This window comes from Vicugna pacos, chromosome 3, assembly GCF_048564905.1.
Source record: "Vicugna pacos chromosome 3, VicPac4, whole genome shotgun sequence".
In the NCBI taxonomy this organism is placed as follows: Eukaryota; Metazoa; Chordata; class Mammalia; order Artiodactyla; family Camelidae; genus Vicugna; species Vicugna pacos.
This window is the reverse complement of record NC_132989.1, coordinates 14,915,234-14,932,224: the sequence shown is the minus strand read 5'-3', so window position 1 is coordinate 14,932,224 and position 16,991 is coordinate 14,915,234. Positions and strand designations below refer to the sequence as shown.

General features: G+C 40.0%; 1 protein-coding gene across 4 annotated transcripts in view; it reads left to right on the top strand.

Moving 5' to 3' along the window:
• HMGXB3 (HMG-box containing 3) overlaps positions 1–16,991 on the top strand; it is a 52,172-nt gene that overhangs the window by 4,721 nt on the left and 30,460 nt on the right. For 2 of the 4 annotated variants that reach the window (XM_072954931.1, XM_072954913.1), the window contains exons 1-6: positions 21–469; positions 3,050–3,188; positions 4,091–4,265; positions 7,299–7,796; positions 8,933–9,031; positions 14,137–14,268. In XM_072954931.1, the coding sequence (XP_072811032.1) occupies positions 3,052–3,188; positions 4,091–4,265; positions 7,299–7,796; positions 8,933–9,031; positions 14,137–14,268 (1,041 nt within the window). In that variant the 5' untranslated portion in view covers positions 21–469; positions 3,050–3,051. Of the gene's footprint in view, positions 1–17; positions 470–3,049; positions 3,189–4,090; positions 4,266–7,298; positions 7,797–8,932; positions 9,032–14,136; positions 14,269–16,991 lie in introns of those variants that run through there. The other 2 variants (XM_072954935.1, XM_072954924.1) reach the window with 2 other exon arrangements.

The window sequence follows — 16,991 nt, the reverse complement described above, 5'->3', positions numbered from 1 at the left end:
CGAGGGCCGCCGGGACGGGTCTCCCTGGCGATCCGAGGTGTGTTGCTCCGGCTCCTGCTCCCGCCGAACTGTGCCGCGGTGACGCCCGTGCCCCTGCTGACTTCCTCGGGCTCCCCGGGGCTTGACCCCCGGGGCCCTCAGCAGGCGTCAGTGTAGAGCCTGCGGAGCGAACCTGTGCTCTCATACCCGCCCAACGCGACCCTGTATCGCGACTCTGAGGAAGGGGAGCGAGAGGGGCTGTCGCGACTCCGCGCCGTGTGTCGCCGGGCGGGGCCGCGGGGCCGGGGCTCCTTTAGCCCCCGGGATGCGCGCGCGAGCCCTCGTCTCCACTTCCTTGTTGCTACTGTCACGACTGGAGCCGCCTCTCGCCGACAGCGGGGAGCCCGAGTGCGCCGGCCAGTCCCCTTGTCGAGCCCCCTGGCCGGGCGCCTCCGGGAATGTGAGCCGCGCAACTTGCACGCTCCTCCGGGTAAGTCCCGCCCTCGAGCACCGTGCTGCACCGCACCGCACCGCGGACCGGCTGGGCGTCCTCGAGCGGAGTGCTCTGGCTCTCTCAGCCCTGTTGCCTGTTCCACATAGTGGTAGCAATGAGCCCTAGTCTCCTACTCCCGCATTCGGTACCTTTGGGACATCAAAGGCCCGTAGTCAAACCATGCCCACAGCTGAGCCGTTAGCAGCCATTTAATGAGGTCCCGAGGAGGAGCTGGTGGAACAGTGAAAGTATTTCAGGTACTGCCCTTATCCCTCTTTTACAGATGAGAAAACTGAGGCTGAGAGTAAATGGATGGTTCAAGGTCATAGAGCTTTGCGCGTGCTATTAGAATACGTAATTTAAATTAGTACCCTGATCTGCCTTCCAGAGCGCTTGGTTTTAACTTTATATTATCTTGCCGATTTTTCTTTTTTTCTTATTTTTTTTTTCATTGCTTTACTGAGTGAGGCCTAGAATCTGAAAAACAATTATGGACTCAAGCTTAAAACTGGCTAATCAAACAAGCAAAAACCCAGGATAGTCTCTTCCTGCCCCCACCCCAATATGGTTGTAATGATTTTGTTTTAGCTTTCTTTGTTCTGGGTGCTAAAACCCTGTATGTCATTCTTTATAGACGCTCCCCTTCAGTTACTTATTTTATTGCTTTTCTTTGCAAGATTATCAAGGGCTGAGAAGTGAATTATTAAAGGCAAAAAACCACAGTCCTCACATAGCTTAGATTTGAATCCTAAAGGGCCTTACTTAGTGAAGGCACTGGCCTATTTCTTACTCAGCCAAGTTGTGGGTTATTTTTTCTTCCAGGGTTGCCCTAAGACAGAATACAGGGTTGTTTTTGGTGGGTTTTGTTTGTTTGTTTTCCAGTGGGAAAGGAAATCATTTAGAGACGACACAGAACTAGAAAGAACCTTAGGAATATTGTGTTCTTGGCCCTGGGTGTATCTTTTAAGTTACAGGTGAAATATCGTCTCCATTTTCTAGGAGAGAGTTTTTTGCTTTCATAGTCTTCTCAGAGGAATTCTTGCCTCAGAAAGTTAGGAGCTGCTGATTTCAGCCTCTTCAGTCTCACTCAAGGAACAGCTGAAATTTAGGATGGGGAATAGACTTGTTGGAGATCATATCATTAGAATTTAAACGTGGATCCAGGTCTCCTGACTCAATATACGGTGCTTTTTTCCTCATACTTTAACAGACACCTCATCTTTTGTGGATTGAGGTCTAAATGAAGTCGGAGTGGACCTTGGAATGCACATACCAGTTCTGTGTTTACTACCACGGCTCCCTTTTCCCAGAATCCTGAATTCTCTTCTAACAGATTTTCCGGAGCAACTCTCTCTCATAAAATTCAAGTGGTTTCTGGGAACCTTTCTTCCTCCAAAGATTGAGTCTGTGGGCAAAACCCTAACTTAGAATGTGGCCCCAAATTAACTCTTCTTGAACGAGTCATTGAGGTTTTTTTTATGCTTTCCTTTCTCTAGGAAAAGCTGTTAGGCTTTCTGTTTCTTAGGTCAGTGCTAGAGAATTAGTTGGTCTATCAGATTACAGCTTAGATCTCAGCTGTTCAGTACCATAGTCATTAGCCTTACATGGTTATTTAAGTTAATTACAGTTAAACAAAATGAAATCAATTCAGTTCCTCAATCACACAAGCCCTATTTCAGGTGCTTAATAGCCATAAGTAGCTACCATACTGAGGAGCACAGGTGAAGAACATTTATCACGGAGAGTGTTTTGATCACTGCTGGTTTTGAGCTTTCCAGTGGAGGTGGGAACAGTGAAGTATAATGAAAGAAAGGTCACAGTTGAATTACTGAATTTAAGAAATCTTTCAAGTCCCTGGGTGTGGTAGCCTTGGGCAGGTCATTAAGCATCTCAGCCACAGTTTTTCATCTTTAATAATGAACCTTTTTGTATAGCACTTGACCATTCTCAAATGGTGTTATGTCCTTGGAGCCTTATCACTGTAAATCTATGGTGAGATGAGTGAGACATGGCTCCTTTTAAGAGAATTGAATCTAAAGCAGCTAAAGGACCTGCCCAAAGTCACACAAGCCGACAGAGTGTAAAGAAACTCTTTACGTATAGGCACTTAACTACATGTCTGAATGAATGAATGAGTCAATGAAGCATTTTGCTCAAAGTGATGAAACATGAGGGAGAGTCCACAACTGACTCCTGGCCAACTGTTTACCTCTTACCATAGGGAATTCTTGTAATGTGGGGCGAACAAATCTCTGAGTTGAAGGATTACTGAGGGTCCTATGAATGAATGTAAGTGAAAGGGCTGTCTAAGCTAATGATCGCCGATTTGCCTAGTCAGAGGAATCACCTGGTGCACTTGTTAAGCATACAGATTGCCATACCTTTCAGAGATTCTGATTCAGAAGTGGATCCCTGAATTCTGTATGTTTAGTAAGTTTCCCAGGTGCTTCTGAATCTGCTGAGTTTGGAAATGACTAAGCCTTAAGGCCTGGCAGAGATAAGGGATCATTGGTTCAGGGGGCTGCTGTCCCCTAAGGGTAGATTCTTGAAACTTGTTTATGTTTGACTTTCCTCTAGCCATGGATGCATCATATGATGGTACTGAGGTAACTGTCGTGATGGAGGAAATTGAGGAAGCCTACTGTTATACGTCCCCTGGGCCACCCAAGAAGAAGAAAAAATATAAAATACATGGAGAAAAGGCCAAGAAACCCAGGTTAGCCAACACATTTTGGTAGCTGGCATTTGTAAATAGAAGCTATTTGGAGAGCTGTGTTGAAGAAGATGTTAGGCTATGTCCAGATTCATTGAGAGTGCCAAGTCAACTGTTAAAGTTTGCGAATGGGCAGTGAGGTTGGGGGGAGAGGGAGATAGGGAGTGGGAAGTGGCCGATTGATGCCAGCAGTTGCCATTCCTGTCAAGATCTTGGTCATGTTCCCAGGCTATAGCACAAAATATACATACAAATGATGGAAGCTCTGTACAAGAGGACCACTTTAAAAAATTATTATTAATACTATTTTCATTTAAATATTTTAAATAGGACATTGATAAAAAATATGGGATTATAAATAGCACCAGTGGTATCTATAAAGAATATCAAAATTGTAGCTCTAATCACCCTCTTACCTGTGAATGCTGTAGACTTCTTGGTGAGGTTCTTAGTATTGGATCACTTTGATAGTTTTACCTGCTTCCCTCTCTCAGCCTTAGTGAGATGCTGCTGACCAATGAGATGACGAAAGGCTGTGGAGAGGAGTAGAGTGGGAGTGATAATCTATCTAATTAACCTTTACCTAAGAGTGGAATGACAGGGCACCTTTATCCATCTTTGCTCATATTGGGATTTCATGCCAGTCATCCCTGCAGAAAAAGTGGTCATGGAAAAGTAAACCAGACAAGCCTTTGCTTCCAGGTTTCTGGAGGGAGAAACCTCCTCATGTTTACCCTCTGGGATGTTATTTAAATGCTTTTTTGCTTCAGTCTCTATTTAGATAAATGCCTTTGAAATGAAAAGCTGGGTTGTTGCATTTATTTACCTCTTCGCTGCATAAACCTTGACTTGGAGTATTTACTGGTTGAGTGAAGGAAAACCTTAAGAAGTCATTGCTTCCACAGGTCTGCTTACCTTCTGTACTATTACGACATCTACCTGAAAGTGCAGCAGGAGCTCCCACACCTCCCTCAGTCTGAGATCAATAAGAAGATTAGCGAGAGTTGGAGGCTTCTCAGTGTGGCCGAGAGGAGTTACTACTTGGAGAAAGCCAAACTAGAGAAAGAAGGTTTGGATCCTGTAAGTAATTTTTTACCCCCAACTAATCCCTTCACCGCTTCAGTGGTTAAGGCTTTGGGGTGACCAATCCCATGTTCTCCTGTTTCTTTTTCTTGGAAAAACTGAGTTGAGTCACTTTTACCTGTCTTGAATCTGATATTGTCTGTTTCTATTTTGAAGATGCCCTGCACTCTCTTGTCTTCTTTGGTTGCAGCAATAAATGGAGCTGACATTTTCTGGGTTATCTGCAGTGAGCCTTACGTTCCTTTTCTGAATTTTAGCAAAAGTCAGATCCCTTGTCCTTCTGAGTAGTAGTGTTTTCATAGAGCAGCTTCTATAGGCATTTCTTCTGTACCAAGAGTTTTCATGTTGTCAGTTGAATGTATATGTAATTAAATGTATATGTAATGAATTTGTGTCATGCTGATCACTGTCAGTTATAATCAGCAATTAGGCTTGCATGTTTAGCGGTAGATACAGCTGCTTTTATATAATGCCACATTCTTTTGTTACCACTGGTGGTATTGAGGTATGCTAGGAGAAGTGCAAGGTTAAAGCTGAAGTTAATGGAGGAGACTGCGGCTTTGAATCCTTGGTTTAAAGAATAAACAAGGAAGCACTTAGGTTTGTGTCTTATCTGTCTACCATTTTGTTATTTGTAGTTCACAGTAACAAAATGCACTGACAGCTATTAAGCTTCGGAAGGGGGGAGCAGTGACTGAAATTCCTGCAGGAAAAAATAACCTTGTTATTGCAAACTGAAACCTTTTAGCCTTAACTCCTTTTTTCCCCTTTTGTTTCCTTGAAACAATTGTTGCTGACTTCTTTTTTGATAACACAGAGCAAAGGTTCTGTGGGGCTGCAGCAACTGTGTTGCAGCAGCGCAGGTGATATTTCCCTTAGTGGAGCCCATCTGCTACACCCTTTTAGACTATTCTGTCCTTGTTGGCTTGGCATTTGTCTTCTTGGAAGAGCTCAGTGTTGCCTACAGTCTTGGAGATGCCACCCTGTACTCCTCAATGATTTATTTATAAACTCTGAGTCTGGGAAACAATCCTTGTGTGGAAGAGGAGGTGGAGTCTAGGAAAAGTTCACATACTCTCTTTGGTTTCCCCATTAGAAAGCCAGTCTTTTTGCCCAAGATACAGGAAAAGTACCTAATCCTGGAGTGGTAAGGTTTTTAAAACTAGACACTGATATCAGTCCTTATTAAGACTTTTAAAAATTTAAGTAGATCATCTATAATGATTTTTCTTTATCCATATGTAAATTTATGTCTCGTATCATCTCTGTCACTACCACCAAGATCATGAATAGATTACCTCTAACGTTAACTAGCTGTGACCTTGGAAGAATCACTTAACCTTTGAGTCCTGGTTTCCACATTTGTAAAATGAGGATAATAGTATCTACTCACAATGTTTAAAATAAATGATGTAAAACACCTTGCTGAGTTCTTGGCACATACTGACTTGGTCAATAAATCTTGAGTAGATTAAATGTCCAGTGACCATATAGTAAGAAAAGGTAGCATTTAATGAACATCTGGAGTGTGCCGAGACTGGGTGAGGCTTTATGTGCTGTTTAACCTCTCCCACATTGCCTGGTGTGCAGGTAAGACCCTCCTGCTGCAGACTTGGGGAGCCCATCAGAGACCTTGTGGCCGACTCTCTCCTTGGCAGCCATTCAGGTCTCCTGCCAAGTAGCAGGGCGCATGGTCTAGTGTCATTCCTTACAGACTGTAAGATGAATACCATTCAGGCCAGCCTGGTTTCTGTGTGCCTGGATTTGTTGATTAAGTCTTGAACTGTCTGCTTCAAAGGGTGACTTGAGAATATCATTTCTTCATTATCTCTCCAAAAAAAGCTCCATAAAGGATTTGGACAGTCTGCTTCCGTGTTTCATCTGAGTGCTGTTTTTAACAGTTTCATCTCTGAGGGCTTCCTTTGTACCCTAAGTAGTCTCATCGACGTCTTGCTTTTGATTTATTTAAGGATCTTTTTGTAATTGACTTACTTCCTTTGAAATGATGCTTCTGAAATTATTTTTTGTTCTATTTAATTTCAGTTCTCACTTAACTATTCTCTTTGAACTTTTTTGTCTTCCTTTTTGGGTAACTTTCAGTTTGGATTGAAAAAATAAAACAAAAGTACCTTTTTCTTGGTGCCAGTTAGCCATGCAGGGTTGTGCCTCTAGTACCTGGTCTCCATGCTCCTTAGAACACCTGGCCTGGAGTCCCAGCTTTACTGCTTTTACTAATTTTGTGTTTTGGAAAAGTTTACCCTCCCTGAGCTTCAATCTCCTCACTTGTGAAATGGGAATAGTAATAGTACCTAACTTAATAGGATTGGTTTTTAAGGTCAAGAAAGTATTTTTTAAGCCTTAAGATCCTAGGTCAGTGTTAATGTTTATATTCAGGCCTTTATCAGATAACTGCTTCCCTGTACACATTCTCTTGTGAAGCCTTCTTAGCTTGTGATCTGTTCATCCTTATCTTTGTAAGTCTGGGAGAAACCAGTGATGTCAGAATCCTTGCTTGCTGCCTTGATTTCCAGTTTGGCCTGTTGATTTGTGTTTTATGCTTTTAAAGGTTTTATTGAGTATTATACATTCTGGTATTTAAATCTTTAGCTAATTCAGAGTCCTAAACTTTCAGAGCTGGAAAGGAACTTGTTAGTAGCCAGATCCAGCTTCCTCATTTTATAGATGGGGCAGCAGGGGCCTACAAGGGGGAATGGATTTGCTTAAGACTACACCAGACATGGGATTTCAGCTCACAGTTTCAGATGCCAAGATCAGTGCCCTTTCAGAGTCTAATCCACATTATCTGTCTCCTATGTGTTAAGTGAGTAAGCTGCATTGGCTAAAGTGTGATTCAGATGAAAATGAGATTGCTGTTCACAGACGCTGAGCCTATCTAAGTCTTAGGTCAAGAGAATGGAGTCTTTCTGGTCCCCCTGCAGGAAAAAAAAAAAGAGCTTATAAGTGTATATCCATGTGGTCTTACTCCATTTATCTCTGCTTGTTTCCCCGACCTGGCTTTTTCATCCTCAGAACTCTAAGCTCTCTGCACTGACCGCTGTGGTTCCGGACATCCCAGGTTTCCGCAAGATCCTCCCCCGCTCAGATTACATCATCATCCCCAAGAGCAGCCTGCAGGAGGATCGGAGCTGCCCTCAGCTAGAGCTGTGCGTGGCCCAGAACCAGATGTCCCCTAAAGGACCATCTCTTGTATCCAACACTGCCCTGGAGACAGTGCCCAGCCATGCAGGCGTGGCAGAACAGTGCCTGGCTGTGGAGGCCTTAGCGGAGGATGTGGGAGCTCTTGCCCAGCCAGGTGCTGTACAGGAGATCGCCACCTCAGAGATCCTCAGCCAGGATGTGCTCCTGAACGAGGCTTCCCTGGAGGTAGGGGAGAGCCATCAACCTTACCAGACAAGCCTCGTGATTGAAGAGACCTTAGTGAATGGCTCACCAGACCTCCCCACTGGGAGCCTGGCTGTGCCCCACCCCCAGGTGGGGGAGAGCATGTCAGTGGTGACAGTCATGAGGGTAAGTGACTGGTACTGATGTTTTTTGCTTTATCTAGAATTGCTAAAAAGGCAGTTAGCACCATGCAGTGTGATTCTGGGGCAGTGGTAATTAAGAAACCTGGTATGGCACTTCTAGTTGGACTGCAGCTTTCTGCGTTTGGACTTGGTCCAAAGTTCTCTTCAGTTTCTTAGGCACACTCACCAACTCCTTGTGCCCAGTATAGCCAGTATTTTCTCTACACGAGATAAGGGATGTTAATTAGCAGGAGGGACAGGAATCATATTTGGGCTATCCATGAGTCAAAGCCAAGATCTTTCAGGCTGTTAGTGTTAGTTAGGATTTTATGTTCCCTGAAGATTGTTTCAACAAACACAGTGGCACCTTGAACTGTTCAGGAGAATTCTCAGATGGTCTTACTGGGCTCAGAGTAATTAGGAAGAAGAAAGTTCTATTTAAGGCCAGGTTGATGGTACTAATAGCTGAGAAAGAAGAGGGAGCTCTTTCCCCCAGTGGCTTTTGTGTCATGCCCAGTTGAGGAAAAAGAGCATTTTTAGTGATTCTACAGCCTGGTCTCCAGAAGTGGGGGGTGGGAGCTGCCACCTGCCCTCTATTACCCTGGGTAGGATGGCATTCTCAGAGAAGTAGGAGTTGTTCTGCTCAGACTGAGTGGACCAGCATGCTGCAGCCCCTGTTGTCTGGACGGATGAGAGCAGTACCCCTGCAAAGGATTCCGTGTCAGGCTTAAATCTATTCTATTATTTGTTGCCTCAGTGCTGGGTATGGTAATGAAGCATGCCACTGGCCTGGTTAAGGCAGATTGTGGGTTGCTAAGAACATATGACAGGGCCAGAAGAATTGGGTCCTTCCACTAACTGCTTATGTGATCTTAGGAGTCCTAGGTCTCCTAAGAACCTCTGTTTTCTCATCTGTAAAATGAGGATAGCATATTCCCTGTGGTAATTTTTTTTCTATCTCTGTTCTTAATTAAACTTATATTTTGAGATAATTGTAGTTTTTTGTTTTTTGGGGTTTTTTTGGTGCACCTATTGGATAAGCACATGATTTTTGGACTTGATTGGTCTTTCATTGTTGCGGGTGGCCTTGATGCATTCACTCCATCGTAATAAATCTGCCTTCTCTCCATGCACTCACAGGATTCCAGTGAGAGTAACTCCTCTGCGCCAGCCACACAGTTCATCATGTTGCCTCTTCCTGCTTACTCGGTTGTGGAGAACCCCACCTCCATCAAACTGGTCAGTGTGTGGGGAATTGGTGTAGATGAAGGCATAAGAATTCTCTCCCAAGTAGTTTTCTAAAGGTCCTATCCTTAGGACACTGGGACTGGCAAAGATCTCAGAGATTATCTGGTCCATGTATTCTTAATTCGGGATAAGGGAGTGGAGGAGGGTCTGAATGGAGCCCGACAGGATCCATGAACTCTTCAAGTTACATAGACTTTTCTCCTTGAGAATGTTTTCTTGGGATAGGTTCCATGGCTTTTATCAAATTTTCAGAAGCATACATGATTTAGAAAAATTGAGGGGCCGCTGATGTAATTCAGTCCTGTTACTGTGCAGATTAGGAAAAAGACCCAGAGAAGAGAAAGAACGTGTTCTTTATATGATTCAAGACTATTGGGCTACAAGACAAGCCAGAATGAGGACCCAGGTCTTTTGATGCTCAGTGTTTTTCCCATCACACACTGCAGCATGTAGACTGAGATTTATTCCTAAATATTTCATGTTTCTTTAGGATAACATAAATGGTATTTTAAAACAATTTTCAATATTTGATTGTTTGCTGTTAGTATATAGTAATACAGTTGATTTGTTGCGCATTAAATTTGTATCATGTAACTTTATTAAATTCATGTGTTTTTGTAAATTTGGCTGCATTTTCTATATAGATGATCATGTTATATGTGAATAAGACAGTTTTATTTTTTCCTTTCTGATTTGGATTCCTTATTTCTTTCTCTTGTCTTATTACACTGTTTAGGACCTCCAGTACAGTGTTAAATAGAAGTGGTGAGAGCAGACATCTTTGTCTTGTTCCTCATCTTAGGGGGAAAGTATTGAGTCTTTCATCATATAGGTACCCTATGTTTAGGAAGCTCCCTTTGCTAGCAGCTTTTATCAGGAATGGATGTTGGATTTTGTTAAAATTTTTTGTGTGTACCTTTTGAGATGATTGTTTTTTTCTTTTTTTAGCTTGTTAATATGATTAATATTATTTCTCAAATTTAAAATCAACTCTGTATTCTGGGGATAAATCCCATTTGGCATTGATGTATTATCCTTCTAATATATTATTGGATTTGATTTGACTTGAAAATTTTGTTCAGAATTTTTGTATATTCATGAGGAATATTGGTCTCATTTTCTTGTACAGTGTCTGATTTTAGTATTAAGGTAATGCTTACCTCATAGAATGAGTTGGGAAATATTTTCTGCTTTTCGGTTTTCTGGATGAGCTTTGTGTAGTATTGGCCTTCTTCCTTAAATGTTTGGTAGAATTACCAGTGAACTCATTTGGGTCTGGAGATTCTTCATGGGAAGCTTTATAACTGCATCTCCAGAATTATTCAGATTATGTATTTTTGGGTGAGCTTTGATAGTTTGTCTTTCAGGAAATTTGTCCATTTCATCTAAGTTATCAACTTTATTGGCATAAAATTGTTCAAAACAGTCCCTTATTTTTTTAAGAAACTGGTAAAATACATATAATATAAAGTTTATCTTTTTAATCATTTTTAAGTGTACAATTCACTGCTGTTAAATACATTCATGGTGCTGTACATCATTACCATTATCCATTTTCAGAATTGTTTCATCATCACAAACTGAAACTCAGTACGTATTAAACAGTAACTTCTCATTCCTACTCCCTTTACACCTCCAGGCCCTGGTAACATCTGTTTTACTTTCTGTCTCAGAATTTGTATATTCTAGGTCCCTTAAGCAAATGGAATCATGCAAATAATATCTTTTTGGTCTGACTTTTTCGCTTAGCATAATGTGTTCAAGGTTCGTATATCTTGTGTAGTATCAGAATTCCTTTTTATGGCTGAATTGTATTCAGTCCATTGTGTGTATATACTACATTTTGTTTATCCATTTATAAACATTGGTGGCCATTTGGTTTATTTTTACCTTTTGGCTGTTGTGAACAGAGCTGCTATGAACTTGGTGTACACATATCTGTTTGAGACCCTGCTTTCATTTCTTTTGGGTATATAGCTAAGAGTAGAAATGCTGGATCATCTGGTAGTTCTATGTTTAAAGTTTTCAGGAACCGTTATCCTTTTAATATCTATAGAATGTGTACTGATTTTACTTCTCCTTTTACTGATACTGGTAATTTGGGTCGTCTTTTCCTGATAAACCTGGCTAAAGGTTATTGATTTTATTGATCTTCTTAAAGAACCTGCTTTTGGTTTCTTTGACTTCTCTCTTGTTTTCCTGTGTACTGTTTCACTCCTTTCTGCCTTGATCGCTATCATTCTCCTGCTTACTTTGGGTTTAATTTGCTCTTTTCTAGTTTCATAAGGTAGAAGGTAAGGACATTGATTTGAGATCTTTACTAATATAGCTGCTTAGAGATTAATTTCCCTCTAAGCACTGCTTTAGTGGTGTCCCACAAGTTTTGGTATGGTATGTTTTTATTTTCATTTAGTTTGAAATACTTTTTAATTTCCTTTTTTACCCATGGGTTGTTTAGAAGTGTATTACTTCCAGATACCTTTATTTATTGATTTCTGGTTTAATCCCATTGTGTTCAGAACTTTGTAGTTCATAAGACATGAATCCTTTTAAACTGTGACTTATTTTATAGCTCAGAATATGTTTTTGTTTTGATAAATGTTCTATGTGCAGTTGGAAAGAATGTGTATATCTACTACTGGGTAGAATGTTCTGTACGTTTCAGATTAGGTCAAGTTGATTGATAGTGTTCAATAGTTTTGTATCTCCTCATTTTATGTCTATTTCTGTCAATTACTGAGAGAAAGCATCCACAATCTATCATTGTAGATTTATCTGTTCCTTTTTGTAGTTCTGTTAGTTTTTGTGTCAAATATTTTGACTAAGTACATAAACATTTATAGTTGTTAAATCCTCTTGATAAACTCATCACTTCTTTGGTATGACTTGACCTTTATCTGGCATTATTCTCGCCTGTGCAATCTACTTAGTCTGATACCAAGCTTTTTTTTTTTTTTTGGTTAATTCAAGAATATAGTGCATTTATTGGCCAATATATCTATTTTATGTATAAACTTTTTTTAATTAAAAAAATTTTTTTAATGGAGGTACAGAGAATTGAACCCAGGACCTTGTGCATGCTAAGCACATATTCTACCACGGAGCTATTACCCTACCCCTATTTTATGTTTGTTTTTTTTTTGACATTTTTTATTGACTCATAATCATTCCACAATGTTGTGTCAAACCCAAGCTTTTTTTTGATTATTAACAAGGTGTATCTTTTTCCATCCTTTTGCCTTTTTTAGCTTTTTAAAGTACTTTCTTTGGTAGGCAGTATGTAGTTTGACTCTAAAAGCAAGATGTATCTGATGATCTCTGTCTTATAATTACAGCATTTAGGCCATATATATTTAGTGTGATTATTCATATGGTTTGGTTTAAATCTATCATATTACTATTTGTCATTATTGTTGCTGTTGCTTTGGTCCTATTGTTTTGTTATGTTTTCTTTTGAATTATTTTTTATGAATCCCTTTTATCTCTTTTATTGTCTGTGGGCTATTAACTTGTCTTGTTATTGTAGTGGCATTTTTTAGGATTAGTAGTACACATCTTCACCTTGTCACAGTCTATCTACTAAAATCCTTGCTATGGATAAATAATATATTCTTAGATAAGAAAGCTGTAGTATCTTAAATAGGAACTACCACTGTAACATGATTCATGGAGAAACAAATGATTTCTCCTGAGCCTTTCCTCTTCTGGAAATTACTATTCTCTTATGATCTAATACGTGTCAGCCAGGCTATTCTAGAAATACTAAAGAATGCAACATCAGCCATAAACACTAGCATTGTTTTCTAAAATTTCTATAAGCTACTGTTAAGGAGTATTTCCAAGTTCATGGTAATTTATTTATAGAAGTAACTTTACTCTGCTTTCTGGGTGGGTATTCATAATGAATATTCTTTGCAGGGCCACAGTCTGAGAGAAGATAAGATACAGTGTTTTCTATCCCATTAATAATAGTCTCTTGCAAATTCTTTGCTCCTCAAGGTATATCCATTAAGCAGAAAGGACAGGTGATTTTACAAAACAGGAAACAAAGGGCCCAAGAGCTAAAATGACTTACCCCCAGGTCATTCATTGTATCAGTGACAAAATTGGAACCCGAACCCTGGTCTCTTTCTTGGTGCCACACCACTTCACATTCATCCTTGACCTGGTACAACTATCAAAATCACCTTTTCCTTACATGTTCTGGCCGGAAGAAGCCTAGTGGCAGCTTAGTGTTTACCGGAGGGAGATTTTTGCTTTTTAGCCAAGCTAGGGAAGCTGGGATTAAAAGCTGAGTAAACTGTTCACAAGTGACAGAACCAATCTGACAATATTTTTTTCCCAGCATTAATCAAGAAATGGAGCATGGCTAATTCTACTTGTAGCGGAAATGTAATACATTCTCTTCAAAGGAAAATCATTGTAGATGGTGAGAGCCAGTGGCTGATATTTGTATGCAAATAATCAAATTCTTTTGAGTCAGAGGACTCAACTCAAGTTACCTCTCATTTTTTAGTGACCATGACCTGTTCTTGTATCTTTGAACCCTAAGTCCTAGGTTCTCTGGTTTTTAACAGGAGTGATGATGAATACTTTGGAATATTCAAAGCCACAGGGTGTAGCTGGATGTGTGGAAGGAATCTTGAAACAGAAATCAAAAAGATCTGTGTTCTAGGTCAAGCTCTGCCTTTGAGTCACTACACAATTTGAGGAAAAGCATTTAAGCACTCTGAACCTCAGTAGTAATAATACCTACTTCACAGCGTTGCTGAGAGCATTAGATGAGACACTGATAAAGTGTTTAGCACTGTGCGGTACTTCAATTAATATCAACTATTATTGTCTATATTTTTCTGGTACCTAACTCTAACCTTAAGCAGCTGTCTTCATTTGAATTCACTTTCTCCATTTCTAAAAAGTGAACTAGTTGTATCTTAGGTCCTTTCCAATTCTGACCTTTTGAAATACCATGACTTGGCTAACCTTTTACAAGCTAGCATCCTGGCATTGTTGTGGTTATAATGGTCATTAGGATCTGAGAGAGGTTAGACTGGTGTTGAATCTGACCTGCTCTTTTTTTTTTTTTTTTCAAACAGACTACTACATACACCCGACGGGGCCATGGGACATGCACCAGCCCAGGTTGCTCCTTTACATATGTCACCAGGCACAAACCACCTAAGTGCCCTACCTGTGGTAACTTCCTAGGAGGGAAGTGGATCCCAAAGGTAAAAGTTCATTGTCCATCACTGCTTTGAAAGTCTCACAAAGCAGGCCTCCTGTTCCGCTTTAGAACAGATGACTTAAATTAATATTCCTTTACATTTTCTGATGATACAAGTAAGTCATTTTCATTGTAGACTGTTTCAAAAAAGAAGAAAATGTTATCCATAGTCTTATACCATCCAGAGAAAGGCCATTATTAGTTAACATTTCTGTATATTTTCTTCCAGTCTTTCTCTATGACTATACAAGTTCTGTACCTTGGGTTTGTTTTTTTGTTTGTTTGTTTAATATATCCATGCCATTAAATAGTCTTCAAAAACATTATCTTCAGTTGCCTCATAACTTACCATGAATGACTACACCAAGTTAATTTATTAGGGTTAAATTTTTAACAATTAACCCTTCCTCTGAGTGCTTATTTATTCACATGCACAGTGCACATCTTCTCACTCCATAGCTCAAAGTCCTCTTAATCTCCTATAGCTCCTATTAGTAAAGTGGAGGTCCTTAACCTGATATGCAGGATCTGCCATAGTCTGACTCTAACTTTCCAAATGTGTACCTCTCTCTCTAAGCAAATGGTGCTCAATAAATGAGCATTAGAGCTATGCCCCTGTGAAGTTCATTTCAACACGTGTTTTTTTGTTACCTGTTACATAGACTGACTATATAAAGCATACATACTTGCCACATTTTTGATACGAGGCTATAAATTACTTAGGGCCAAAGAACTAGAATAGTCAGGGATGGTTTTATAGAGGAGGTGGTCTAGATGGTCTTGAAAGATCAATGGAATTTGGGTAGGTAGAAAATGAAGAGAAGGTGTTGTTTTTGTGAAGGTATCTTAGGATTGTGTGTCTCATGTTTAACTCAGCATGGTCTGTACTTTATTTCTGTAGAGAAAACTTTATGTAACAGCATACCTAGTAAGTTCCTCTGAGGCAGTTTCCACAGAACATCTCTGAAAAATACTAGGATGGAGACTTTTGCCCCCTGGCTGAGTGTTGGAGTTCAGGATAGCACCAAGGAGACACAATAGGTTAATAATTAAGAATATAATTTAGGAGTCAGCTTCCTTAGTTCATACCCCTGCTTGTCGAGTATTTAGCTTTGTAACCTTTGGCAAGTCATTTTATGTTTCTGTTCTTGATTAGTAGTGCCTACTTCATTAGGGTTATTGGAGGTGTCAAATGAAATTATCCTTGCGAAGTGGATGGCACACTCCCGATGTATTGTGTATTAAATCCTCAGTAGGGGTTCACTGCTCCCATTGTTGACCACAGTATAATTATTGTCTGTATTATTTCTATTAAAGTTAACTCTCCAAGGGTCAGGAAGGACCTAGTGCCTAGTGTTGAGAGTTTCTTGTGTGCCGCTGTGAAGCCGTTCTTTTTTTGTTGTTGTCTTTTTTTGTTTTTTTGTTTTGTTTTTGTTCTCTCTCTCTCTTTCTTTTTTTCTTTCTTTCTTTCTTTATTTTTTAGTGAGTTATAGTCAGTTTGCAATGTTGTGTCAGTTTCTGGTGTACAGCGCAGTTCTTCAGCCATACATGAATATGCATATATTCATTTTCATATTCTTTTTCACGGTGAGCTACTACAAGATATTGGATGTATTTTCCCGTGCTATATAGTAAGCCGTTCATTTTATTCCCACCCTGATTATTCTCCCCAGAATGTACTTCCCTAGCTGCAGTGGGAAGGTTGAGCTAGGTAGTAGTTGGGGTCTTCCTTGGCCCCTGCTCGCTGATGTACAGCAGGTCTGTCAGATGACCTTATTTCCTGTGCTTTTGCATGAAAGAGCCGAATCAATCCTTGTCTCCTTCAGGTTCTGTTTTTACTTTGCCTTTCTTTTTCATTTTACGTCTTTTTCCCCTCTTTGATTGAAATAACTTTTGAGCCATTCTTTTTCTGAGGTCAAATTCATGACATGAAAACATTTTTTTTTTCTTAGCTACTTGTCCCCCATCTTGACTTGCTAAGTCATAATTTTTTCCCCTAAAGGTTTTTTCCCAGAATTACCATGTTAAATACTGTGATTTCTAAATCTCATAGGAGCAGAATAAGTGGATGTGAGAAGGAAAAGGGTAACATTTTACCATTGGTGCACTTAATATTTTAGAGATAAAAATGACTTTGGTTATTAGCTAGTTCAGCTCCCAAGTTTTCAGCTGAGGATAAATAGATTCAAGAGAAGTGACTTGTTACGTTCACATAGCTAATTATGCCAGCACCTTTTCTACTAAACCACACTTCTCAGGCATTGCTGTGCTATTTAGCTGCAGAATCTTAAAATTTCTTGAGTTCTGATTTCTGAAGCAGCAAGTATAAATAGTTTCTAAAAGCTCCAAATGTGTCCATGCCAGTCAGGAAATGACTCACCTTTTCTTACATTGTTCTAGAGTTTATACTGGCTAAATTTAGTCCAAGAAACATGTGGCACAATTCCCAGTGAGTTGGGTGGAACAAAAGGTGGTATAGAAGGGTCTTTAGCTCAAGGCCTCACTCCTGTGGGCTCTCTGATAGCAGTAATTGAGGTCCCTGAGCGATCCATTGGTAGTATTTTGCCTTCTATCCTGAAAGAAAGTGACATTGAAAAAGGGTAGGCTGAGTTAGGAAATGTGAGATCAGCAGCTAGAGTTTTTCACTCTGATTGCTTAAATTATACAGTCTTCCTGCAAAGAATTTTTGTCTATATAGTCTATTTGGTGGGTAATCTTTTGCTCAAA